Source organism: Chaetodon auriga, chromosome 17 (genome assembly GCF_051107435.1).
Source record: "Chaetodon auriga isolate fChaAug3 chromosome 17, fChaAug3.hap1, whole genome shotgun sequence".
In the NCBI taxonomy this organism is placed as follows: Eukaryota; Metazoa; Chordata; class Actinopteri; order Chaetodontiformes; family Chaetodontidae; genus Chaetodon; species Chaetodon auriga.
The window spans coordinates 8226679-8253526 of NC_135090.1; the positions used below are offsets into that span (position 1 = coordinate 8226679).

Genomic DNA, 26848 nt, shown 5'->3' on the forward strand with positions numbered 1-26848 from the left:
GGATGCCTACGGGAATGTGCATTTGACTCCGTGCTACGCAGGCGCTAAATTGTTCTCTGTCCTCTCCTTTAACCTGCTTGGTGTTTACATTGCAAATTGCTTCAGGCAGAAAGAGAGAAGAAGACCCAACTGCTCTTTGCATTTTTAATGTATTCTCCCAAGTGGGTATATCTGCAAAAAATGTCCATCTACTAAGTCATTTAGTACTGTGTTCAGTCATGATTTTATCATGACAGAGTGCCACTAGCTTCAGACGGACGTCAACATGGTAAAGTACAATAAGGCAGACAATTACTTTGAGAGAAGCTGTTTTTTACAATTGAAATATAGGTCACTCTACTTTTATAGTTGTTAGAAACACCCTAAAATCAGCTCGCTGTTAGCAGTGCAGTCCAGCATAAACACAATTTCCTGTTTGAGCAATAGTTCAGCATTTTGGAAATTTAGCTTATTTGCTGTCTGGCAGTGAGTTAGAGAAGATCAATAACACTCTCATGTCTGTCATTAAATCTGAAGCTATGGTCAGCAACCAGTTAGCTTAGCTTAACATAAAGACTGTAAACAGGGAAATGTGGCTCTACCCAACGGTAACAAAATCCTACAACCGGCACAGCTCGCGTTACATCTCATTTAATTAATCTGTACAAAACCTGAAGTGTTAAAATTTCCCTTTATGGGGGTTATATGCTGGATGATTTCTTGGTCAGTCACAGTAACTTCCTGGAGTCCCAGCTGGTCGCTTTGCAACCAAGTGAGCTGACTTGTAGTCCGGCACTCTTTGGTTTTTGTACAGCTGTGTGGTATCGATTTCTTCATCTAACTCCTCGTCAGAGAGCAAATAAGTGTGTTTGCAAAAATGTCCAATTTATGCTTTAAAGTGCTTTCAAATCCTTTTTGTTTCCAGCTGCTTTGAAGTTAGTGAGGCTAAGGAAAAGGTGATGTCATGCATTTTTGTGGACCAATCAGAGGTTAGCAACATTTTAATCAAAAACTGCCAACAGCTGTGGGCTTGTTGCCTTATATTTCCAGCAATCAAACCTGATCAAAACAAACCCACGCATTCCTGATGGCGTTTTTGATAGTTGAACGCTTCATAAATAATAACTGAGAACGTTTTGTTTGTTTGTTTGTTTTTACAAACTGCAGCTGTTGTTGTTGTTGCTAATTTAGTCATGAGTATTTAATATAACAGACAAAGTTCAGATGTGAAAGTTTTCTGGACCTTTAACTGATTAAAGGATTCCTTTTTTTTCAACGCTTAAAACATTCCATAGTTGAAAAAATCAAGACGAAAGAAAGACAAAGGAGACACAGCACCCCTCATTTAACTCGCTAAAATAGCTTTATAATAATCATATTAATAGTAATAATATTAGCCATTAGAAAATGTTTTGACAACGTTGACAGTGTTACATTCTGTGTTGGGGTAAACCACGTCACAGTGTGCCATCTCTCTGGGCTTCAGCGCTATCAGACGTGCTCCTCTGACACATCCAGATCCATAAAACATACAAGATCAATAAATAAATTTGTATGTACAAAATGAGAACCACAACACAACAAACAGAATCATGATTTACACTTCACTGTGCAACGACCTCCACTGCTCTCCAGCACATGATCCCGCTGCATCTCCCGCTCGCTGTGGTGTTCTCATGCATCTAGTGTGTCCACTGGTGGCATTATGAAACAAAGTTCATATCTCATGGCATCGCTATTGCTATATGCTCCAGTCAGTTGTTTTTATAGGAGAAAAAACAGAAGCATTTAATGTTTGTATGTACAATATGCTGTCTTGGCACTGAATCAGATGTAGAAAACGAGAACACGAGTAAAGCTGGGCTGAAAGACAGAAAAGCTCGCTGTATCAAACCCGTCTGATTAAAAATCATGGTGTTCAGTGAGAAAAGCAAGAAAGATGAAAGAGGAGGAGAGCAGAGAACAAGGGGCTATTTAGTTTTTGCTACATAGAATACAGAGAGAGTAGAGTCGGTATCAGTTTGATGTCCATGTTGGTTTTCTCCTGTGGCAGAACTAAGAGTTCAGAGTGGAACAGATGCACATAAAGAGGGTTGATGTTTGGATCTTCCATTCGGTCCATCTGGTCAATGCTTTCCTCTTTTGGTGATCTTTCACTCCTCATTGGAGTGTCCATCATTGATCCCAGAGAAAAAATGTCTTCCCAGAGTTATTGTCAGTTTGCTTTTCTTCTACTCCATCTCCTTGGTAGCAGCGATTGAAAACTTGTCATCATAGATTAAGCTATTTTTTATGTTATCGTACACAGGACTCGCCCTTGAATACAGAACAATGTTTACCCATACCTATAGTTGACAACACCATTTATAAGAATGAGCGTCATGGCAATAATTAATCTTTTTAATGACAATAATCATACTAATAATAATCATATTGTAATAACAATATATGTAATATTGAGAAGAGCAATGTCCATTGGTAACAGGTATTTACATTTTTGTAAACATGAGGGTGGCAGGGTATTATTTTTTTGTTAATTACACAGTAATTGCTCAGTTGTCTCTGACCCACATGGTTACCTGTGTGTGTACTGTTAAACAACATTACAGTGTAAATACACACACGCTCTCACACACGCATACAAATGCAATTACACCTCAGAGCTAAAGGCACATTGGAGTTTCAGTTAAACATCTTCTAGAGTTTGAGCTGCTCTGGAGGCGGAGGGAAGTAAAACCTCGGACAGAAGAGCCAAAAATAAGTTTTCAGGTACTTTGGTCAAAGTATAAATAGTTTTAAAGATCGAATCCTTAAGATTTTCAGGAAATCAGGGCCTGCTGTTTGTGGTTGCCATTTTTTATCAATAGCCATTTAATGTAATGATATTCTGAAACTCTTGTTCTATTTTGTAGTTTTTAGTGTTAGTGGCGGAGTCCGCCATGGCCACAGTGGATTGAAATTGCCTACGAATGTGCAAGAGATTCACAGAAAATGATCTGTGTAATCCATTTATCCATCAAAGCTGTGCTAAAGTACTGCTAATGCTAATCTAAAGTTTCCTATTGTTGCTACTTAGTTAAAAGCATTCAACAGGCTGGAATGTTTCTTCACAGAAACAAACAAAACATGCTCATTTTCATCAGTTTCTGACAGTGGGTCAGTTTGAAATATCGCAGGCGGCCACAGCTGTAGTTGTTTAATCTGGAAAAAAAAACTCTTTCATTGACTTCCCAGACCGAGGTTTAACACAACCAGTGACTTAGCTTTTTCCTCCAGAGCAGCTCTGCGTCTCAGAAATATCGGCATAACCAAAACTCAAATCTGCTGCTACAGCATCTCTCCTGTAGATGTACAGTATACAGCACACACACACACACACACACACACATTGGCTACAGTTGAGCTCTTGCCTCGACCACCACTTCTTTCACTCGTGCTCTCCAGTCTCAGAAAATGGCTACTAGAGAATCTGGGCTCAAAAGGATTTCCCCTTTCATTCAGAGAATATGGATGACGTTCCTGTGGGACTGATCTGATCCTGTATTTTCAGGGTCCATCGGTTGTGTGGCATTACATCCCCTGAGGACAGAGGCCTGGGTCGGGGTTGGAGACACTGCTGCTAGAAACTGAGGTACTCGGAGTTGACTTGTCCGTCTGGCTGTCCGCGAGGGGTTTTTGCACTTCTAGAAAGAGGTGAAAGGGTTCATATAGTAGTCTGTCTGGTGTGGTGGTGAGTGCTCGGATAATGTTTGTACAACTATACACCCAGGTGCTATTTTTAGCTGAGGCTCCTGTATTTATACTGTGAGGACATAGGACAAATGGATGTGTAAAATACAGAACAGAAAGGATGAAAATCATACCACCAAAAGTGTGTTTGCAATGGACCTGTTTCAAGGCAAGGTGGCTGGCTAACACCTCAACGTGTGATCAAAAGAATAGAGGAGGAAGTCAGCGAGAATTGAAGAAGTAGTAGTTGCTACGGTGGATAAACATCCCACAAAGCCTCTGTGATTCCTGGTGTCCCTCAAGGCCGGCTTGTATTGGAAAGACCTTGCCATCCCTCCCCGTGTAGGTTTGAGGATTGCGAGGGTGGAGTCCAGAGGCCTTCACAGTGGAGTAACAGTATAAAAGCAGGTCTTTGTGCTTTGTTTGATGAGGGCTGTGCCAAACACCACTGAGATGTTGTCAAGTTTGAGGGTAACAGGGGGGAAGGATGAGGGGATAAAAAGGCTGCTCTGCAACCCACACTGCTGCAGATGAATTAAACATGACGTCTGATTCTCAGCCCTTTTTTTTTTTTTTTTTTTTTCCATCGCCAGGGCAGCTTGTTTCACATGGAGGTTGTTAAATTGATCTGCTGAGATTCACATCAAAACACTGATTGCTGTTTTCAAGGTCGTCCTCCAAGGATATACTCTTTGTACAAAGAAGTGACTCATGGAAATAACTGCACTGTAAAATCTCGTCTTTTTTTTTTTTTTTTCAGTCACAAAAAAGGTTTATAAGCTACAAAATTTTGCTTTCCTTTTATCAGTCAAAAATCGGATTCTGCTAAATTTTCCCAAACGAGGTTGACATAAAACATGCAGTGTTAACATCGATATAATCTGCCAGTCTTATGTGTGTATTGCAAGTGAAAGTGAGGGAGACAAAGGATGGCATGTCAGTACAATAAAAACATTTTCTTCAACAATATTCTCTGGAGATTTTATATTATATTTCTATTTACATATCTTTCTTTATCTATATATATGTCTATATATATAGATATAGATATATATATATACTGTAAACTGTGTTCAAAGGAAACCTCCACATATAGCTGGTTAGGCACATGTGGTTGGTTCTAAAGAGGAAATACAGGGAGGGGGTACAGCAGTATATGTTGTTAGAACCACAGACAGATATACAGTAGGCCTAAGGAGGATCATACTTGGCAATTAACACTCTTGCCAGTTATATACCCTGTGAACCTGACCCAGCACTCACAAACTGAAGATGATAAACATTTGAAATTCTTTTTCACATGTACTGAGTCTGGATATGCCACACAGCTGTAGTATCACACAATGCTATAATCTATCATAATAATACTGTAGTATTTCACGTTTGATATACGCTTTTTTTTTGTACATATACTGTACTCAATAGTCTCTACTAATCTAGAAATGTAGATTATATTATAAAATATACATCTCCCATTAAAATATCCCATTTTACCAACATATTCCATCCAAATAAAAAAGAAAAAAAAAATGGTCATGCTTGGACATTTTAGTATTCATTGGGCTTCATCACACGTCCCTGACACACAGCCCTTCATATTCACACTACACACAAGCGTACAAACCTATATGCACCATCCATACTAAACGCTTCAGCTAGAAATATCTGCTCTGACATAAATGTGGAAATGAGACCCCTTCAGAGTTTTTAAAATCATGCTACACTTTGTTCACTGGAAAACATCTGATAGTATGATTTCACGAAGTAAATAAAAACAATGGGAAAGGAACACATAGTGCAGCCAACATACGATATAATTCCATTCACAACAAATGCTATTTAATCCCAGCATAAACACTATCAAGTTGCTTCTTCTTCATCACTGCGCATCTGCTGGTTTCCTCTCTTTGATGACTCTTTGGGTGGGGGTTGGAGGGAGCTACGTTGAATATGGCTCCTTTTGTTTTCTTTCGAACAGAGAAATCATTCTCTCTTTCTTCGTGTGAAATTCAGAGAATTTGCTGAAGACTTTGGCAGCTGCCCCCTTTTCACTTTGTGATCCGCTGCTTTATTTTCTCAACTATGCAAATATTTGATGGGAAGGTCCACTCTGATTATTCAAGACAAGAGGAAAGACAATGTGTGATAAGGGAAAGAAAAGAACGAAAAAACTGATCTTCTTTCATGGCTGTTTCATCAGGGCGTCTGTTAATTCCTGACTGAGGTGGAAAGAACTCTCTGCAGACCACTGTTGTTGGTTTGGGTCCTCATTTGACCACTTGGTGGTGCTAAAGTCTCACAGTGAAATGGAGGCATTCTCAGCGAAGTCCTGAAAAGCCACCAAAATATATTCCCCTAAAAATTCCCAGCAGCCCCACCCCTGAACACTTGAAACTTCAGAGAGACTACATAAAACGCAAACGACTGTGTTTTTGTGTCTGTGATGCTCTCTAGCTGTCAAGGCTGTGATGCTACACCGCAGAAAAGCTCCTTTTGGCAAACATGAGTGTGCACACTATGTACAAATAGCACTTGCACATTCAAACAGCCTCACTGCTGAATGCTGAGGGTAGTCGATGGATACGCGGGGTTGTGAGGAGTGAAGGATAGAGGCAGAAACTGTTTCATAATCTTTGACTGGGTGCCTGGGTGGACAGATGGCACCTGGGTGAAAGGAGCCAGCTGTAGTTGACTGACTATGCTTGGAGAATGTTCTTTGGGGATTGCCAACCATCTGACTTTAAGGGCATTTAAACTGATGAAGAGAAATGAATCCATGTTTATTCATCCGTACCGGTAGCATCAGTGAAGAGTGTGGATATATCTTTGCTGACTCTGCTGCAAATGGCGTTCAGGAGATGGCAACAGGGGATAAATTGGGTGATTCTGTCACCGCCTCACGCAGAGGTTTTGTGCCTGTTAAGCCCTTTATTTTCAGTGATGGAGAAGTGCTAGGTGAATACGCACAGGCATGCTACTACTGCGTGAACCTCTGCTGACCGCTGTTATAAAAGTGGACTATTTCTTGTTTGCTGACAGCCAAAAAGAAATCAGAGAATTCTTAAAAAAAGTCTCTAACTCATATCTGCTAGCTACCATTTCATGTCGAGGCCTCTGTGTCAGTAAAATATCCAAATTTCAAGACACTAAAATGGCTGTCATTGCTTGTTTAATGAGCAAGAGATGAATTTGCAGTTGTGGTGTTAAGTGTTGGAAACGCTGAAGGGAAGGTAGAGGATAAACGGCAATGACCCACAGAATATCCAGAAATGGGTTCAGAGAAAGCCTGGGTGGGTCAGCTTCGCAGGAGTGAGGGTTAGTGAGGAAGTGGGTGGGAGACTCCTCAGGCTTGTGTTCAGAGTCGAGTCTGGGCTTCAGGGATGTAGATCTCGATGCTGTCGGCGCTCTCTGTGGCCGAGTTCTGCCTGAAGGAGGCGGCACGCTTGGTCTGCAGCAGCCTCCTCCTCGCTTCTGTCCTCTGACGGTCCCCAAGGTCCAGGGACTTCTCCTTGATGGGCAGGGTATGACCACCCAGGCGAGGCACCACCAGGCCCCCCGACCCACCTCCGGCACCCCCATCCCCGCTGCTATCGGCCCGGAGGCTGCCACTCACCCCGCCTGCTGGCTTCTTTGGTAAGGGAGGAGGAAGCTTCTTATCCTCCTAACCCAGCAATGGTGACACGCAGATATAAGATGGAAACGGACAGTGGATTCATTGCGTCGGGTGGTGAAAAAAAATGGTTTTGTGTGGTTGTGCGAAAGGGACCCCATGCAAAAAAAAGTGGAGATATTGGGACAAACAAAGAAAATGACAAACCAAAGAGCAAAACCACCAACAAAAAGGGTAAAATTCAAGTGAGGAAGAATCATGGACCGAGACATTATGACAAACAAATAACCAAAATCAACAAAAAGTCAGCAAAAAGTATCTCAGCATGCATTGGCATTGGGGGATGTAAAAGGAAATGAAATGGGGAAGAAAGGGTAAACAAAGATAATGTAAAAAGAAAAAGAAGGAAAGAGAAACACTTGTTAGTTTGGTATCAAGAATAATGTTGATAAGTGAGTATCGTAAGCTTTATAGACAATAATGTAACAGACAAGTACTTTCTTCTGTCTGACCAGCAGCAATAAATGCAGCAATGCTGATATGCATTTAGATCTGTAGTAGTTTAAGACTCCACGGTCTCGTGAGCAGCTTAGCTCAGTTCCTCTTGCTGTTCTGTATTTTCACAGCCTGCAAAGGTTTGGAGGGCACGACCATCTGCGCTACTCTTCTGCAAACTGCCATCTTAGCTCTGGGGGAGTGCTGTAGGGAAACCAGAGCTGTTTGGACCCCGGGGCCTCTCACCTTCTTTTCAGGTGGGAGCCTCCAACTAGAGTCCTTCAGCCTCTGGAGGTCCTGAAACTTGACCCTGACGTCCTCTATGTTGAGCTGGAGCAGGTCCCAGAAGCCTGCCAGGTCCTGAGAGGTAGGCTGGGGGTATGCGGATGGGTCCTGGGTTGGCAGAGAGGCAGGACATTACATGTGATGGATGGCAAAATACTATACAAGGATTTGTGAAAAAGCGAGAGGGACAAAAAAATTCCATAGGACCAATTTCTGCAGTCGTGTTTTTGCAGCCAAGCTAATTTTGCCCTTAGCGACAGTGAATCTCGGCAAAACCATGCACCATATCTAATGTGTGCTGTCATGATTTTGCATGCAATCACACATACTCACCACACTTTGTTGGCAGAGGCGGAAAAACTGCTGGACTTTCTGAGACATAAGCATCTGGGCACTGCCAACTGCATTTCGAATCATCTCAAGAACTAGGGAGGAAACGGCACATAAGTAGTTTTAAAAATCCAAGAATTATTCATCATTTATCTTTATCTCTGATCCTTTTGATCCTCTTCCCAAACTCACTCTCCTCTGGCAGTTCGTTCTCCTCTGCCTCTCTCTCCATGGTCTGGCACCAGCCCTCCATCCTCTCCACCTCCGTCTGCAGGAGGCGTAGGAAGAACTCTCCATCTCTCATGCAGGGCGAGGCTCGGCCCGAGTCGGGCAGGCTCCGGGGGCCCTCCAGGGACGGCGTTCCGGCCCAGGCTCTCTCAGAGGTGATGGGCAGAGGGGAGTGGGAACGTGGAGGCAGGTGTGGGTGCTGGTGGGGCCGCGGGTCTGCTGGACAGGGCTCAGTGGTGTAGCCACTCTGGATAAAATCCTGGGATAACATTAGAATACGTGGTTGTTGGCAATTTATTTGATCATAATGTATTGGATTACTGACAAATGCATGATAAGATACAGCATTCTTTGGCCAATGTGATGATATTCAAGTCACTAAATATCTAATATCTAATATTTAATATAAGTATAATAATTTTACATTTTCTTCTTTTTACAAGTAAACATTTCTTCTCATCACTTGTTTCATGTTACTCCTTACCTAGACTTGCTCAGCTTGACCCTGATTTTACAAAACACACCATCCTTTTAGCCCAAATTTAAAGGAGTAGTGTGACATTTTTGCTCTCCAGCCAGGAATCAGAAGAGAGGATTGATAGCACTCTCATGTCTGCTCATGAAAAAATAAATCTACAGCAAGCAGCATTAGCATTGCTTAGCATAAAGACTGAAACAGCTAGCCTCTCTCCAAAGATAACCAAATCAGCCTGCCAGCACCTCTAAAGTTTACTAATTAATACGTTTTATCTCATTTTGTTAAATTCAAACAAAAATGACAGTTTGTGGCCAGGCAAGCTGTTTTCCCAGTTCCCAGTCTTTGTGCTAAGCTAAGCAAATTGTCTCATGGCTGTATATTCATATATAACAGACAGATGTGAGAGTGGTATCGACTTTCTCATCCCTACCTCTCTGTAGGCCCACTGTCCCTGTGTGTGGACGGTGCGGTGGCACTCTGTGTACTGGCTAGCTGACTCCGGCTCTGACGAGTGCCGTTGGAAGGAACAGCCGAACTGGAGACTCTTGTCCTGTGTTGGCACGGCAATGCTGAGCCCCGGGAAGCCCTCAGGGTCCAGGTCGGCCTGCACGCTCGCCGTCACACTGTTGGACCGCTTGAAACGAGCCCGCCTGCAACACAGGGAGTCACGGCAGGCCCATAGCCATCCAGTCACACGAAGTATCACATGCAATAGCCTTCCTCAAATTATTTATCTCCTTTGATAATTGCACATTTCTGTTGCAGCAGGGATAGTCATGCTGTCACTGCAGTCACTACTACTCACGCAGTTGTGATAAGCCCTGCTAAATCCTCTGGCATATGACGCACCAGTGTGTGCAAATATCATGTCAATGGACTCGGTGATGAGTGTTTACTCTTTTAAAAGTCTGCACCCCACCTCCCCTCATCCTTCTTTGCTGTCTGATGAGGTGTGAGGTGTGACTCAGATTTCTGTTCTCACACTCCTGTTTTCTCCCCCGACATCACACTGTTACCCTTGATTATTGCAGGAGGTAGGGGACATTGTTAACAGGTGCATGATCACACTCTGCTCGGGGTTTTGGAGAATGTGATGTTGTGACTGCTCGCATGCATGCGTGTGAATCTGACCCACGGGCAACGATACAACAGTAGATATAATTAGGAGCAGGGCTGCATCACATGTAAAAGTCATGTCGAGGGTATGATTTGCAGTAGTCATGGTTACAGTCGAAAAACACCACATTCTTGGAACAAAGTGATACTGAGTTCAAGCTGTGATGTCTGATGAAATGTTAAATGAAATAATAAGATCTAGCCTAGAAATCAACCATAGGTGGCTGCACTGTCGGGCGCCCAGGAAATGAAGGCTTTTTCAAATTATATATTAAAATTATTTACATAAATTACTGTGCAAAGACCAAAACCTCTTGATGAAGACACACATTTTGGGGTGAAATTAAATGAGCAAATAAACAAAAGCACATCCTAGTTTTCGAGCTTGGGTCCATGATTAAGGCAAGTTAAATGTCAGGCAAAACAAACGCACTTCAAGTTTAGAAGATTTCAAAGAAAAATACTTTTTTGTTGATTTGATTCTCAGTTGTATTTCCGTTACCTTTTGTCATCTTCTACTTGGACCCCTATAGAGTGGACCTCTGTGAGAGCTTTGCCCTCTGCGTCTGAATCTGACAGAGTCTCTGAGCTGTCCACCTGGAACAGAAGGAGCCACAAAGCACCACAGTCAGACTCCAGTGGTATCTGTTCAAATATACACCCTAAAATCATCACACATAACTGGGATTAAAGCAATAGTTAGACATTTTGAGACATACACTCCTGAGAGTGTATGTCTGAGATGAGAACATCGATATCACTCTCCTATCTTTCCTCAAAATAACAGACTACAGCCAGCAGCCAGTTAGCTTAGCTTAGCATAAATTCTGAAAACAGGTGGAAACAGCTAGCTTGGCTCTGTCCAAAGGTAACAAATCCACCTACCAGCACCTCTAAAGCTCAGTAACATTACATTATATCTTATTTGTTTAATCTATACGAAAAGCTAAGTACAAAAACAACAAGATGTGGTTTTATGAGGGGTTATAATGGGAGTAGATTTTTTTGGACTGAGCGAGTCTTGCTGTTTTAACCTGTTTCCAGTGTTTATGCTAAGCTATGCTAACCAGCTGCTGGTGGTAACTTCATATTTACCAGACACACGAGAGTTGAAGCGATCTTATCATCAATCCTTCAGCAGGAAAATGAAGAAGCAATGCTTATTTCCCAAAATGTCAAGCTATTGCTTCAAATTAGAACACTGACACCGATCTCATATCTAAAAAGTCCCTGAAGTTGTGTGTCCCCGGCTGCTGGTTGCCAAGAAGCAGTTATAGATGCATACAAACAGACAGATAAACCTGTTATTTAGTGAGTTTAAAGAGCTGGTCGGCATATTTTTGAACTTTGGGGAAAGCAGGCCAGCTGTTTTCCTGTTTCCAGCCTTTATGCTAAGCTATGCTAATTGTTTCCAAACACTTGCTCTGTAGCTAACGCACAACCATGTCAGTGCTGTCAATCTTCTCGTCTAATTCTCTGTAAGAAAACACGTACATTGTGTAATGGTGATTGTGTTTTGATTAGACAGACTAGTTGCGGCCTCATTCGAGAAAAATGTCCTTTCTCACCTGTACAGCTATGGATGGTCTCCACTTTCTCCCACCACGTCCTTCATCCTGCCCCCCAGCTTTACTCAGCACTATGCTGTTCTGAGGCAGAGAGACTGACTTTCCCAAGCTGCCCCCGCCCCTGCCATCCCTCTCCCTGGCTGGCCTCGGTGGTCCCTCCAGCAGGCTGTCGGCTGAGCTGCTGTGTTTGGCCCTCACCCCAACTCCCGGACCTCCTCCATAGGGCACCAGCTCCCTCGAACCCCTCACCCCATCTAGGCTCTCTGCCGAGTTACTGTGCTGTCGGGAACGTCCAGGGCCCGTGGTGGTGTAGTACCCTCCTCTGGAGGAGCGACCTGAGGGGCCGTCAGAGCTGCCCAGGTCCACGGAGTTGCTGTGCTGCTTGGGACGCCCGAGGCCTGAGCTCGAGACCAACTGTCCACTGTTCTGGAAGTAGGCATCCTGGGTGGACTCAGTGCTGCTCTGGGCTCGCACTGAGAGTGAAGACTTGGACATGCGAGGTGGGAGTGGGGGAGGAGCACCTTTACGATAAGGAAAGACTGAAGTGTCAGAAGAGTGGGAGAAAAGAAGACAGAGGGATAGTGGGCTGTTAAAAGTAACATGGGTACTATATCAACAGGGAGCAGGGGAGGGGGATACTTACAAAAGGGACAGACTGGAAGGAGAAGGTGAAAGGAAAGCCAAAGAGCGAAAAAAGGGAAATTTGTGGACATGAAAAGGGGGTGAGCCAACGCAGAGAGAGAAAAAGAGAAAACAACAAAATCATTAAGAAATAATGGCAATGCAAGATGTGACAGAAAGATTCATGAACGCAACTCAAAAGTGTGACTTCTTTTCACCAAAAATCAGCTTGTGGTTTGAATTTCAGTGAGACGCGGAGAGTGAAGTGGTGGAAAAGACAGACATGACAGAAGAAGTGACAAAGGAAAACCTCTTCCCTTGAGCTAACTTAACTCTGCTCCTTAAAAAGATAAAGCAATTTCCTGAGAGAAATCTTAAAATGAGAAAGAAAGATTCTGTCTCCTCCTGCACGGCTTCGTTCACACACACACACACACACACACACACACACACACACACACACACACACACACACAGAGTGTATTTTCAGTAAATAAAATGTCAATCTTTAATGCATTTCTTTCTAAGCATCTTCAGCTTGTCACAGTTTACAAAGATCCCAACCATACAGCTGTATAAGCTCCATTATGGGAGCATGCATGTATGTAGGTGTATGTGTCTTTGAGTTTGCTTACTATGTGTGTGTGTGTGTGTGCTTATGGTTGATATGTATGACACCTCGCAGACTTTAATAAGCATCAGGGGGGATTTGCTGGTCTAAGCTTGGAAATTTGAATCCTGTAAGGCACTCGAGTGGCTCTGCAGTCTACTGTACAAACACTTATAAGCAAAGATAACCACCCACCCACCCACACATACATACACACAGACACACACACACACAGACTATCACAAACTACTGCTGATGTACTGTAAATTAGGCTTACGTAAGAGGGTGATTGCACAAATGCACAAAAACAGACATGTTTCACACAAAGATGAGTGATAGTGAGTAAAAAGGTGAAAGCGTGAGGCTACAGCTAGAAGACGCACGCTATGGATCGACAGAGAGAAGGAAGCAGTTGGAGACGCTAAGCTATCATCATAATCATGAGCGTTCCTGTACCTATCACTGAGTCTGAGCTACCGGCGATCACACAAGGGAGGGTGATGGGAGAGATGAGATACAGAGACAAGACAGAGATGACAGAGAACAAAGAGCATGCACAATAACATAAGACACAAGTCTATGCTTATAGCATGCCCACATATACACAAACACAAAGAAAGTGCTGCAGAGGAGCAGAAGGCTTGGGTGAAAAAGTAAGATCATAGAAATTGAAAGGATAGAGGAAAAAAAGGTTGAAAATTAAAAATTAAAAAGTCGTTGCATGCTGCTGTGCAGTGGCTACGGGTGTGTGGTTTGTGGATGCATGTGTGCAAGTGTATAAACTAGCTTTTGTGGAGGTAAGCAGACACAAGCTGTCACAAAATTCTCTCCCCCGCTGGCTGTCCTGCTGTGTTTCCCGCCAGGTTGCCACCACATGAAAGACAACCAAGCATCTTTCTAACTCTCACACAGACGTATTGGTACACCGCACCACACACTTACCGGCCCCGCCCTTGATGCTGCCCTGGGGGCCCGACATGGAGAAGACAGACAGGCAGTCGTCGTCCTGGGAGCAGCCGGCCTGGATGGCACGAACGTAGCTGTGGCTGCGAGTGCGGAACACACCTGGGAGATCCAGGGCCTCCACGGCTTGAGACTCCACCTCCCCGAACATGGTCTCACACACCGCCTCAAACTGACGGTTCAACGTGTCTCCAAGCTGAATGATGACAAGGAAGGTGAGAGATACATGGCTGCAGTCAAGGCCCTATACAAACATAATTCACACAAATACACAACAATATTTGTTACCTGTGAGCTGGTCAGAGAGCGGGTGTAACTGCGAGAACGGGTGTGGGTCTTGGGTGTAGTTCGGGTGTTGGGGTAGGAGTCTGTACACTGCTTACATGAGTACCTGAGTGGAAAATAACACTAATCAGCTTGACTGACAACTGGAACACCGACACAGTGTATGATGACATAGATAGCTACTTCTTACTTCATATCATATTCTGGCTGTAAAATCTTCAGCTGTGCTACTTTTGTGAAAAACTCATTTTGTTTGTAACATTCAGCAGCACACTGTAGACCATTTGGTTAACCGCAACTGAAACGGAAAATTTCACTGAGTGAAAGGTAAGTTTCATCCCCAGCAGTCAGAATCATTGTAAGAGCCACTGGTGTTGAGAAATAGAAGTCTGAACACACTGAAGTACAAAGTGTTTATTTCTGCCTGAGTGTTTTTTTTTTGCAAATAGATGCCTGCAGATGGCTATATCTGGGCCCTATCAGCTGGAAAACACGATAGGACTACAGCATGAAGCCTTACCCTAGTTCAAATACAATAAAAACTGATAACAATACCACAGAAACTGAATATGGTGCATATGTTTTCATAGTAGTATATCTAGAAGTCCATTTACCATATTTATTTAGAGAAATATCTATATCTATGCTCAGGCAATCTATATTTGGGGCATCCACGTTCATATTTTGGGTATCTATACTTCTAAATATAGGTTATATATCTTAATATCGGGGCCATTTATAATACTTATCATTTAAAACCTTGTGTGATATCCTTATATGCACTGAATTCCTTGATTTGGCTGTAAATTACCCACTGAAGGAGCATATTGTTGTTTTCAGAATTTCATTGGCTGTACAAAGTGCCATTCATCTGCACAATCAGTTGCAGCTGGCCTGACCTTTACAGGAAAGAGAATGAGGCGCGTCCATTCAACATGGGCTCCTGCTGGCTATTGTTGGCTGTGGACATGACTCAGAAGATCCTAACTGGTCAAAGAGAGTGTCAATCAAAAAAAAATGATACGTTTGCAGCGTGTGTTTTGCTTTACAAACTGAATATTTGTCGCGAGACATGAGTGTTTATGAAGCAGGGAGGGTCTGATGGAGTGATGATGCGAATTACGTTGTAGGAAATCTTGTGGTGGTTTGGGAAATTCTGGTATTTTCCCGTGCACTGAGAAGTGTGGGCTTGGTTCCTGTGTGTCCTTTTTTGGCGGAGGCTGGGTGTGGTTCTCCAGGTGGTTTGGGAGCTGGCTCCAACAGCTGGGAGTCATCACAATCAAGCACGGCATAAAGACTGTGGACTGCAGAGGACCCGTTGGCAGATTGTTTCTGCTTCTTAGTGCTCGAGTTGGCCCCTTTGCTCGTGCTACCTAGAGGTTTATATTTAGTCTTTGTTCCTCTCGTGTCGATTACCAGTACTTGATCTCTTGTGTCTTTTCATTGTGCTCTGTGAGTTCTCCTGCACTGATCTCCAGCTCCAGCGTCTATGCCACCATGCTGCCCAGCCTCTTGCCTCCATGTGCCCTCAACGCTGTACTCACACCACCTGAGCTCAAAGTGCTCCAGTGTTTCTCTGAGCTGCTCTCCACCTCAGTGCCTTGTGCCTCAAATGTAGGATCATGTGTTTTCGGAGCTTGACCCACCCTCCGCTTCATAAAAGTAGAGAACTTAATTACTGGAGCATCCCCTTTAAGTCCTTGAAAATACATACTCTTGGGTTTTTGTGAAAATTTTGGATTTTTTTCCCCAATAAAATAAAATGTAAACAGTTTAATCTCAGTGGTGAGCATGACTTTGAGTCATATCATCTGAATAAACTGTGACACCCAAACACAGAAATTGACTGGATATTAAAGGCATGTATTTTAGAATTTCTTGAGCTCAACAACAGTACATTAGCATCATGCAAAATGTCCTTCTTTGGCTTTTCGAATGGAGCAAACAGGCTTTCTAGAAATATTAAATGGATGTATAGTTAGTTGTACTGTCCTCACAAGCAATTTAATAAATGCCAGCTGTTTTTCAGTGGTGGAAGAAGTACTCAGATCCTTTAATTAAGTAAAAGTACCAATGCCACACGACAAAATACTACACTACAAGTAAAAGTTCTACACTCAAAAGCTTAAAGGTTGAATTGTACTTATAGTATGAAAAAAACTTTGATGACTGCTGCATTAATGTGCATTTTGTATTTAACTGATGTGTAAAGTTGGGCAAATTAAATTTTTAATGAGATCATCATGATGTAGTGTCACTGTCCTGTGAGAACCACGTATTTCTAAAAAGTCAACTTTTCTTGAGCTAAGACAAACAGTCTGTTTTCAGCTTTGCAAAGCATTTTTCCAGCTAATCCAACAGGATTAAAGAGTTTATTCAGTTTAAGAAGTAGGAAACTTTTCTCAATCAAGAACGGAACACGGCATCCTTCAGTTTATCAGAGACATTCAAATTCCAAGAAGCCAAATTTGGAAATACAGTGTGGTTTTTATGGACAAGAAAGGTATAAAAAAAATTTAATCTGTAATTAATACCTCAAATTTATACTTAAGTACCTTACTGGAGTCATTGTATTTGAGTAATTAGATTCATTCCACCACAGGCTGGCACTTTAAGCACTTATATAAACACTGCATTTGTGACATTTGACCTTTGATCCATGCTGATTGACCGTCTAAAGGCATCCCTCTGGGCGATCAGGGTGGACTTCGGCGAGGCTTTAGGGCTGGTGTCTGAGTCAGCGCTGTCATCATCGCCCATGGCCTTGATGTAGCTGCCGCTCCGCATGCGCCGGCAAGGAATCTCCCCTCCGCTGTCGGATGCACTGCCACCGCCATACCCACCTCCCCAGTCTTCTGACGGGACCTGAGGCACAATCACATTTGCACCAACATTCACATAGTCGTAGGTAACTATGAAAAGGGCGGAGGGAGATTAATCTGAAACTGCAGCACATGGTGAGTACAGGTGTACACCCATGTAGAGTACGTACATGGTCAAACTCGGTTTTAGTAAGATTCTCTACAAATGGGTTAAACACAGTTAAAATGAATTCAAAGTAAGTATGCATTCTTCTTCCACACCAACTGTTAAGAGAAAAGCAGTTGATCACAATGTGAATTTATTAGTATTGAGATATTGAAGATATTTTTTACTGCACTGTTGGCAGCTTCTTCCCAATATCTGTTATTAAAGTCAAAAGACTTCTCAAAACAGAAATATTTTTCATCTGTGAAAAATATTTCACACCTCGAACAGAAGGAGCGCGATGAATTACACATCCAGTCAATGGCACACATGCACCCGGTGTAAAGCCAACACAGCAGAACAGATAGCGCAAGCATGCTCATGCACACAGTGAGAGCGCACACACACACATGCACACACGCGTATGCATACATAGGAGATGGTGTTAAAGAAAGAGAGAAAGGGACAAAGGGACTTACAGAAAGAGAGAAACTCTGACAGCTGGAGAAACACTGACACAGAGAAGGAGAAACAGAGTAAGCTAGAAGCCGACAGACAGAGCAAATAAACCAACACACAAGAAAAGCAGGTAGACAAGCAGAGTGGAGCGGCAGACGGCATGTAGGCAGACAGACGGGAAAGGTGGCGGACCGAGAGACAGACCGATGCACAGGGTGAGGAAACAAAGGAGAGAGAAGCTGAGACTTGAGCAGGCAGAAAGCAGGAAGACGGATGAATCAGAGTGATGGGAAAACAAAATGAAAATCTCACACTCAGGAACACAGTCAAGACAAGAAACTCAGGAGGAAGACAACAGAGAATTCATAAGGAGCAATGAAATGAAAGAAAATTACTGACAGGTTCCCACTGTGACCGTCATGTAAAATGAATGACTTTCACAACGCGTTCATAACTCTTGAAAATGTTATCCCTCTCTGGCTGAAGGCTTTCCGAGGGAAAAATAAATAACAAATTAATTAATCAAAGCAATAAATGAAGCTGTGAAAAATGTTCTGGCATATTCACATGAAGTGGCGTTATGAGGTGAAATTTCCAGCATTCCCTGATTTACTTTGAGATTTGATCAAATATCCCAACTTTCCCTGCCTGAAATACACCTCTTTCATTCAACAATATTCCAAAATATGCCATGATAAGTGGAGAACCTGACCAATGAGGAACAGAGAGCAGGACATCTATCAAGAGAGACAATTAAACACATCACAGATCCTGTCTTTAAGGCTGCATTAATTTCTCTTTTGGCCATTTAGTTGCTAAAGCCGGACTAGAAAGCAATTACCTTTTTACATAAACCAGCAGAACAAAGACCAACATTAGCAATGTTTGGACTTATGTTTCTGGCCTCCTGAAGAATAAGCCAGTTGCAGATATAGTTTGTTCATCTGATCCATTGGTAATATAAAAAATATTGACATGTGCAGCTTTGATTAGCATCATAGCAGAGGAGAGCTATCAACCTTGTACCGTACAATGAATTTTATTGTTGTGGAGGACCACTCAGTTGGATATGCAAACATGTGTGTGCGTCTGTGTGACCTTGTGTGTGTGGGTGCCATTTGATCCCACGTCTTTTCCAGTATTATGAGAGCTAACAGCAAGTAACAGCAGCTGCGTGTCCTGACAGACCCCTCCATCTCTCACTTTATTGCAAATGCTGTGAGGTGTGTAGTCTCACACAAGCATGTGACCAAATGAAAACACCTACACACTGACGCACACACAGTCAAGGCCCCCAGGGTTTGGCATCCAGTTGAGTGTGTGTTTTTAAGGTCATCACTTAAAAGATGATTCAGCCTAATCTCCCGATCCCCCTGGCCTTGTACTATCTCTCTCATTTTCTCATCTCGATCTTTCTCTGCTCCTCTCGCTTTGCCCCTTGGCTACCATCACCTCCTTTATCTCTTTTCTATCCCTTAGCTTGCTTTGCTATCTCTGCATTCCCTCTACCTTGCTCTTTCCCCCCTCGATCTTTGTCTCTCTCTCTCTCTCTCTCTCTCTCTCCCTACCTCGCTGTTTCTGTCTTCATTTCACTCTCGCTCCATATTCTGGTTTTTATCATCCCTTATCTATCAGACACAGGCCGAGGGGAAGGGAGAAGCTTAGGGGACGAAGAGCGCCAGGTTCTGATGCCGCACATCATGATTGCCACTCACACCATGGCAGAAACCTTGTCCCTTTGCCTCGGACCATGACAATTCCGACTTGTGAACATTCACTTATTTTTGTTCCCTCAATTTTCACTTTGAGCTGCTTCATTTTTGTCTTGTTTTTGTGCAGCAACCTTGAGCGATGACCCAGTGCGGACTTGCCAGTATAAGCTCGTAAATACATATTACACAATGTTTTTGGTAGCTACTCCATGACTGAGAACCACCTTGTCTTCCCTGTGCAATAAAACAAAAAAAAAAAAAACACTTTGTGACTTTCAAAATTTATTTCCATGACTTTGTGAGTACTAATGTTTGCAGTGGAAACAATGTAGAATTAATATGGGGTTAGTCAGTTAGTCCTACAAGACCTGGTGATAACATTGTTTATGAGGATATTTTTTCCATTAATCTCTCATGTCCTTATCTTATTGGATTATTTCCATGGGTGAACATTTCTTAACTTCTTGACTGAACAGCAGCAAAAAATTTGAACAGACTTCAGTTTGTGTTGTACTCTGAGAATTTGGCTCCTTGTTAGACTCAACGTTTGTATGATGTGAGAACTCTGCAAGCATAACCTTTTTGTCAGGTGAGGGATCTCAAAATGTGACAAAATAATTTCAATTTGTCAAGTTAGCACTTGATATACACCGATCAGGCATAACATTATGACCACTGACAGGTGAAGTGAATAACAATGATTATTTCTTCATCATGGCACCTGTTAGTGGGTGGGATATATTAGGCAGCAAGTGAACATTTTGTCCTCAGTGTTGATGTGTTAGAAGCAGGAAAATGGGCAAGCATAAGGATTTGAGAGAGTTTGACAAGGGCCAAACTGCAGCTCTTGAGGGGTGTTCCCGGTCTGTAGTGGTCAGTATCTATCAAAGTGGCCCAAGGAAGGAACTGTGGTGAACCGGCGACAGGGTCATTGGTGGCCAAGGCTCATAGATGCAGGAGCAACGGCTAGCCCGTGTGGTCCAATCCAACAGAAGAGCTACTGATGCTCAAATTGCCAAGAAAGTTAATGCTGGTTCTGATAGAAAGGTGTCAGAATACACAGTGCATACCAGTTTGTTGCGTATGGGGCTGCATAACCACAGACCAGTCAGGGTTCCCATGCTGACCCCTGTCCACTGCCGAAAATGTCAACAAACGGCACATGAGCATCAGAGCTGGACCAGGGTGCAATGGAAGAAGGTGGCCTGGTCTGATGAATCATGTTTTCTTTTAAATCATGTGGATGGCCCAGTGCGTGTGTGTCGCTTACCTGGGGAACACATGGCACCAGGCACTATGGGAAGAAGGCAAGCCGGCAGAGGCAGTGTGATGCTTTGGTCAATGTTCTATTGGGAATCCTTGGTTCCTGCCATCCATGTGAATGTTACTTTGACACGTACCACCTACCTAAGCATTGTTGCAGACCACGTACAGCCTTTCATGGAAACGGTATTCTCTGATGGCTGTGGCCTCTTTCACCAGGGTAATGTGCCGTGCCACAAAGGAAAAATGGTTCAGGAATAGTTTGAGGAGCACAACAACGAGTTTGAGGTGTTGACTTGGCCTCCAAATTCCCCAGATCTCAATCCAATCGAGCATCTGTGGGATGTGCTGGACAAACAAGTCCAATCCATGGAGGCCCCACCTTGCAACTTACAGGACTTAAAGGATCTGTTGCTAACATCTTGGTGCCAGATACCATAGCACACCTTCAGAGGTCTAGTGGAGTCCATGTCTTGAAAGGTCAGGGCTGTTTTGGCAGCAAAAGGGGGATCAACACAATATTAGGCAGGTGGTCATAATTTTATGCCTGATCAGTGTAAGCCCATGTCGTAGTTTATGAGCAATTTTTCTCCACCAGCAGACCCGGAGCAACATTAGCATTGATTCTGAGCCAGTTTCTGGCAACGTGATGAAAGTCAGTCCGACAGTCATTCTCCTTTTAGATGTGTTTTTTGTTGCCCACGAACACTTGAGGGAAATATCTGACTCTTTAGCAGCTAAATGTTCCACATATGTTCACCATCTAGTCGCTTACTGTATCTGTCTGTGTTAATATAAAAACATATATGGCCACTTTAAAGTTTAAAGTTGCTGAATGTGTGATACCTAGTCTTTACACACTCTGTCTGCACTGGTCTGGCAGCAAATGTTGTCAGTTTTGCTCCCAAAGAACAAGGCTTCAGTTTGGAGCCATTGCTTCAATATGGTACCTGTGCTGCTGCATGTCCTGAGGTCTTGCACTGGTGTTGGAGACCCAAACAGCTTTATATCTGCAGCTCCAGGAAGACGTCTCCTCTGAAGCCATGGATCAATCTGGCTGACTTCAGCACATCTAAGCTCAGCACAAAAATTCACTCCTCACGCCATCTCTCCGCTTCTCACAAAACTGCAAGTGACACCTGGAGATACGAGGAAGGCTGCAGTGGGGAAGTTCATTTCGTGTCCTAAGGTGTGAATGTGATGGTAGCCTACGGCACAGAGGCGAATTGTACGGGGCTAGTCCTTTGAAAACACTAACACACACAACCCTGCTCTCGCTGTCTCTACTATCAGCAGAGCTCAGCTGTGTCTAAAGGATGAGAGTTGGAAAAACACCAGGGACTCCTGTGGCTACCTGCTGTTTCCGTAGAAACACAGCCTGCATGGCAGCTCTACCTCAGCACAGCTGGAGGTTTGTGTGTGTGTGTGTGTGTGTGTGTGTGTGTGTGTGTGTGTGTGTGTGTGTGTGTGTATGTTTGTGTGTGCTCTTTCAGCTGACTTTGTAGGTACAGCCATTAGCGTTTCATTTTAGGGAATTCATGTATACAGAATGAGAGAAAGGGGAAAGGGAAAATTGCATGTTAGGTATGGAGATAGACTGTGGTGACAGGAACTGAGAGATGCACTGTTGGGACAGACATTAAATAATCTCTGTGTGAGTGACAATCACTGTTTTCTGACTCACGGCAAAATAACAAAACAGTCCATGGGTCTCTCAGGTGGACTTTAACCCTGTGAATCTGGGGCTGCTCAGTTTTCAAGTTTTACTTCTGATTTTTTGACAATTTTTGTGAAGAAAAAAAAAAAGATGCAGTTGTTATGGTATTTTGTGTGAAAGGGGGTTTAAACACACAGCAAACACTTGTATATGGACAAATAGAGATTCTTGTATGCACTGCAGTTCCCATTGTGCTTCAATTACTGTAAACGAGAAGTGTTAAGTTGTCATGGAGTCAGTAAGTTAGCTGTTGGCTACACATGAGTACAATTTAGCCTGTATTTCTTTACATTTAGGTGAATTTGTACCATGAAGTTGTGCCGTATTAACTGCTAGTGCTTGTTGCACACAGTAATCATGGATGCAGAGACAACAATCGAATGGATTCATTCTGAAACAGAAGAGAATGTCCACTGGTGATTAATAGGCATGATATGGAGTCATGAGGAGCACTGTTCATACATGATTTTGAAATCATCAAAATTAAGATTGGACATTAAATGGAAATTGGAGTCACTGCTATCACTGCAAAGAGTAACATGCACCCAGGTTTGACTGAGTTATGACTCTGAGAAGAAGGCGTGAAATTTCTCATGCAAAATCTGTAAACTTGAGCTAAGGGTTAATCTGCAGACTCACTCCCACTTTTTTCTGTGAGAGAACACAGCAAAATGTTGGCTTCCTCATACACCGATGCACATTTTCCTTAATGGGAACCTTACAATATTGCTCCTCTTTGCTGCAGGCCAGCATTGAACAGAAGTCACCAACAAACTCTTTTCACACACAAACACGCACATAAACAGTGGTTGGCATGCAGGTGGACACACACCTGCAGGTAGTGGAAGGTCCTCTCCTTGAGCTTACTCTCCATGGGCACTAGGGCTTTATCATAGGCTCCTCCCCTGGACGGGTACACCTCCCTGGCCTGACTGACGGTCATGGCTGACCAGGTGCTCCTTTTCAGGGAGTGGCCGTGGTGTCCATGGTGTCCCCCTCCTTCATTACCGGCCAAAGCCATCGTGGTACAGGCCACGCACTCCCCAGCCCCTGGCCCACCACCACGCTCCTTGGGCCTCTTCATGGTGAGCTCCTGAATGGCTGCATCCAGGCTCTCGTGTCCGCTGGGATACCCTCGTCTGCCCCCGCTGACCAAGAAGCTGCTATCGCTGTCCAAGTTGTCATCAGAGCTCCACCAGCCTGCCGTCCTGCTGCGGTGGCGTCTGCCTGACTCGTGCCTTGAGTCTCCACTCTTGCTACGCTCTCGAGACTTGCTCCTCCTGGTTGAGCGAGGCTGGTGGCCTGAGTAGTGACCTCCACCGTCCTCCCCTCCACTCCTGTGGCCTCCTCCTCTCTCACCACGGTAGTCCCCGCCTCCTCTCGTCCCGTTGTACTCCCGTTTTGACGGTGCCTCCAAGGAATGGGACTTGGCGAAGAGGCGCTGCACAGAGTTTACCAGGTGTCGAATACGTGACGGGCTCTCGCTGCGCTGCTCGGCACCCCCACTAGTGGTGCGCTGGTATTGCAGTGTGTGGAAGCCATCAGGATGAAAGGGCACCTGCTTCTCAAACTGGTCTATCAGATTTGGGGGAATGCGGTGCATCTTTCCCCCGTGGCCAGAGGACAGGCACTCCTCGCAAGAGTCAAACGACTGGAGAGGTGGGTGCTGGCTGGGGTGGGAGCGGGGGAAGGTTCCCCCTCCAGAGTGGCTATGGGAGTGCGAGTGGGGGTGGGAATGGTGCCTCTCCAGTGCCAGGGCCTCTGCTGGACCTCCTGGAGGGTAGTAGTGGCCGTCACCGTGACCCTGGTAGTACTCTCTGCCTGGGCCATCACAGTCCTCAGGCGTGCAGTGGCAGGGGCCTCCTCCGCCACCACCGGAGGAATGCTGGGACATGCTACGGCTGACATGGTACCCTTTCACAGGCGCCGGGGCGTGGTGGGCCGTCCGGGCCGAAAGGGGGCGCTGTGGGCGTGACAGGGCTGCACCGGTCTCACCTGGAGGCACAAAAAGAATCACTGTTAAGTTCTGTATCTCTGGAGACAGTAGTGAGCACACTGTATTTATGAAGAAAAATATCCATCGTATCAAATAATTGAATCTAGAGTTCAGTCTTGCAATCCAAAATATTTTTCTATCTCATTACACAGAATAATCAGGTGATGATGAGTAGGTGTTGCTGATTACTGCCAGTCACTCTTGTGATACTTCAGTAGCTGCTATTGATTTGTACTACAGCAATGGCTAGAATACATGAAAACAGTGATATCATCTTGAAAGAATATGATTGAGAGTGAGTACAGGTATAAACGTATTTGGCATTTTTGTGCTGTATATGTCTGTTAGAGACACAAAGCTGGAAGGTGCAGTGGAATGTAATTCATGCCATGATTTACAAATAAATCACAAGAAAAGAAGCGACTTTGTAGATTGATGTCTGATTGTTGGGTCTCTTCTATCAAGTGGTTTGATAAACTGAGAGTGAAAACTGTTTTTTTCTTATTCTGATTAACATTTTTATTGATTTTGCACTTCATTTTTTACGCAACCAAAGACAAACAGTGCAATAGTGAGCATTCATCCCACGGGCTGCAATAAGCGGCCACAGACAGCTTTCTCATTCATCTCAAAGGCTGCCTGACTGATAAATCAAGAATATTAGCCTTTCTTTCTCTCTCACGGTGTGTCTTCAGTTTCTGCCTCGCTCTCCCATTTAGCACATCTCGATCCTCTCTCTCCCTCCCGTTTATCGTTAAATTCATCAGCCCAGCACTCCTTGTCTGTCTCTTTTCCCTCCATCCTTGCCCACAGGGAGTCTCCAAGCAGTCACATGATTTACAGCTGAGGAAAACAGTGCATTTATTGATCACCTGCATCCTAATGCAGGGGAGATAGAGAGCGGCGGCAAGCGTCCAAGCATATTCAAGCACATCTGTGCTATCAATTAAATGGCAAATTCACACTTTGAGTCCCAGATGAACAATAGCATGATACACAATTTCCAGTTGAACAGGCAGAACCCATCCCTACTGTTGCCTTGCAAGGGGAAAAGTGCAGAAGTGGACGGGACCTTCTCCACAAAACAAATGCAGGACATGAAATCGATACACCTGGCCAAGCTGCAGCAAGAACAGGGCACAATGTAAACCTTATCACCCACACACTCTGTTTGCTGTAAGTAAAAGTAAACACAATGGAAACAGGATAAAGCCTATCTTTGCACTGCCTTTCTTTGCAGCACAGGGATAACAAGTAAAATTACATTCCAAATGTGGTAATCATGCATTTTATTGGACTGGCATTAATTGCTGCTGCTGTAATCACATCCTCTATTAACCACGTTCTCTGCTAACTATATAATCAATCAGCGGCACGCAGCCTGGTTATAAGGCACACAAGCATTTCCCTTCATTTCTAGATTTGATTAAATTGAGATGAAATTACTCGAAGAAAGCCAGAATCGAGCTGCTCGGCTGGATGGGATTCAGCGAGCTCCGGCGAGTGTATCTGCGCTCGTGTTTGCCGGCTTTCACACAGAGATGAGAGATAGGGGACAGATGCTGGGATAATCATTAAATAGAGCATAGCCTGTTTGCCTTGATTGGCTGAATGAGAGCTGCCACCGAGAAGGCTCACCCACATCCACCCGTGTCATTGGAGTAGCCGTGACGACGGGTCTCTCCAAGTCAACATCCCACCGTGGACGGACATCAGACAGCCACAGCACCTGGGTAGATGGTGTTAACTCTAGGTTCTCATAGGCTATACACAGCCGGCGTCCCGGACGCATGTTGGTCAAGCAGTCAAGTGTCATGGAAAAGATCAGCCAGATTTTAGAAGCAGTTTCCATAAATATGTCCAAAAGACAGTTTAACAATCACTGCAGTATCTTTATAACTTCTGAGAAAAGCAAGACATAAAAAAAAATGTATAAATATATCAAATGATTTGGCCGGCTGGATATTTTTTTGCAGTGCGCCGTACTTGCATGTGTGTGTCCCTGTTTATGAATAGACAGCAAAGTGAGCAGCGCCGCTCTGCCTGGAGGAGTAAATTAAACCATGTTCTGTTTATTATGAAGTCTTTGGCTTTGGAGCAGACTGCTGGCTAGGAGCTGCCAATCACAGTGACACGCACACGACACATGCCTGAACGTGTGGTTGCGTGTGCACAAATACAAAAGACGCCCATGTGAAAAGGCAGAGAGGTAGAGAAGATGCAGCCAAATGTTGGCTGTCTCTTTCCTTTATTTCCTCCTCTCTATCCTTCCCTCCACATGTCTCCCTCTCTGTCTCTCCTCCTGACCTACTTCTATCCATCCTCCAGTCATGTCTCTCCCTCCCTCCCTTCGCTCTCCTCCGTTCTTTTGTTTTTTTTTTTTCTTTCATTTCTTTTTTCAACCTGTCAGTCCGCCTGGCTCTCTATCTGTCAACAC

General features: G+C 43.9%; 1 protein-coding gene across 2 annotated transcripts in view; it reads right to left on the reverse strand.

The window, feature by feature from the left end:
- Positions 1-1320: 1320 nt before the first annotated feature.
- The window catches only part of dlgap3 (discs, large (Drosophila) homolog-associated protein 3), a 113052-nt gene continuing 87524 nt past the window's right edge, over positions 1321-26848 (reverse strand). For both annotated transcript variants that reach the window (XM_076754840.1, XM_076754842.1), the window contains exons 3-13: positions 23248-24410; positions 16948-17162; positions 14301-14403; positions 13992-14208; positions 11819-12357; positions 10753-10847; positions 9565-9784; positions 8621-8915; positions 8432-8523; positions 8060-8206; positions 1321-7369 (exon numbers count right to left, since the gene is read on the reverse strand). In XM_076754840.1, the coding sequence (XP_076610955.1) occupies positions 7064-7369; positions 8060-8206; positions 8432-8523; positions 8621-8915; positions 9565-9784; positions 10753-10847; positions 11819-12357; positions 13992-14208; positions 14301-14403; positions 16948-17162; positions 23248-24309 (3291 nt within the window). In that variant the 5' untranslated portion in view covers positions 24310-24410 and the 3' untranslated portion in view covers positions 1321-7063. The remainder of the gene's footprint in view (positions 7370-8059; positions 8207-8431; positions 8524-8620; positions 8916-9564; positions 9785-10752; positions 10848-11818; positions 12358-13991; positions 14209-14300; positions 14404-16947; positions 17163-23247; positions 24411-26848) is intronic.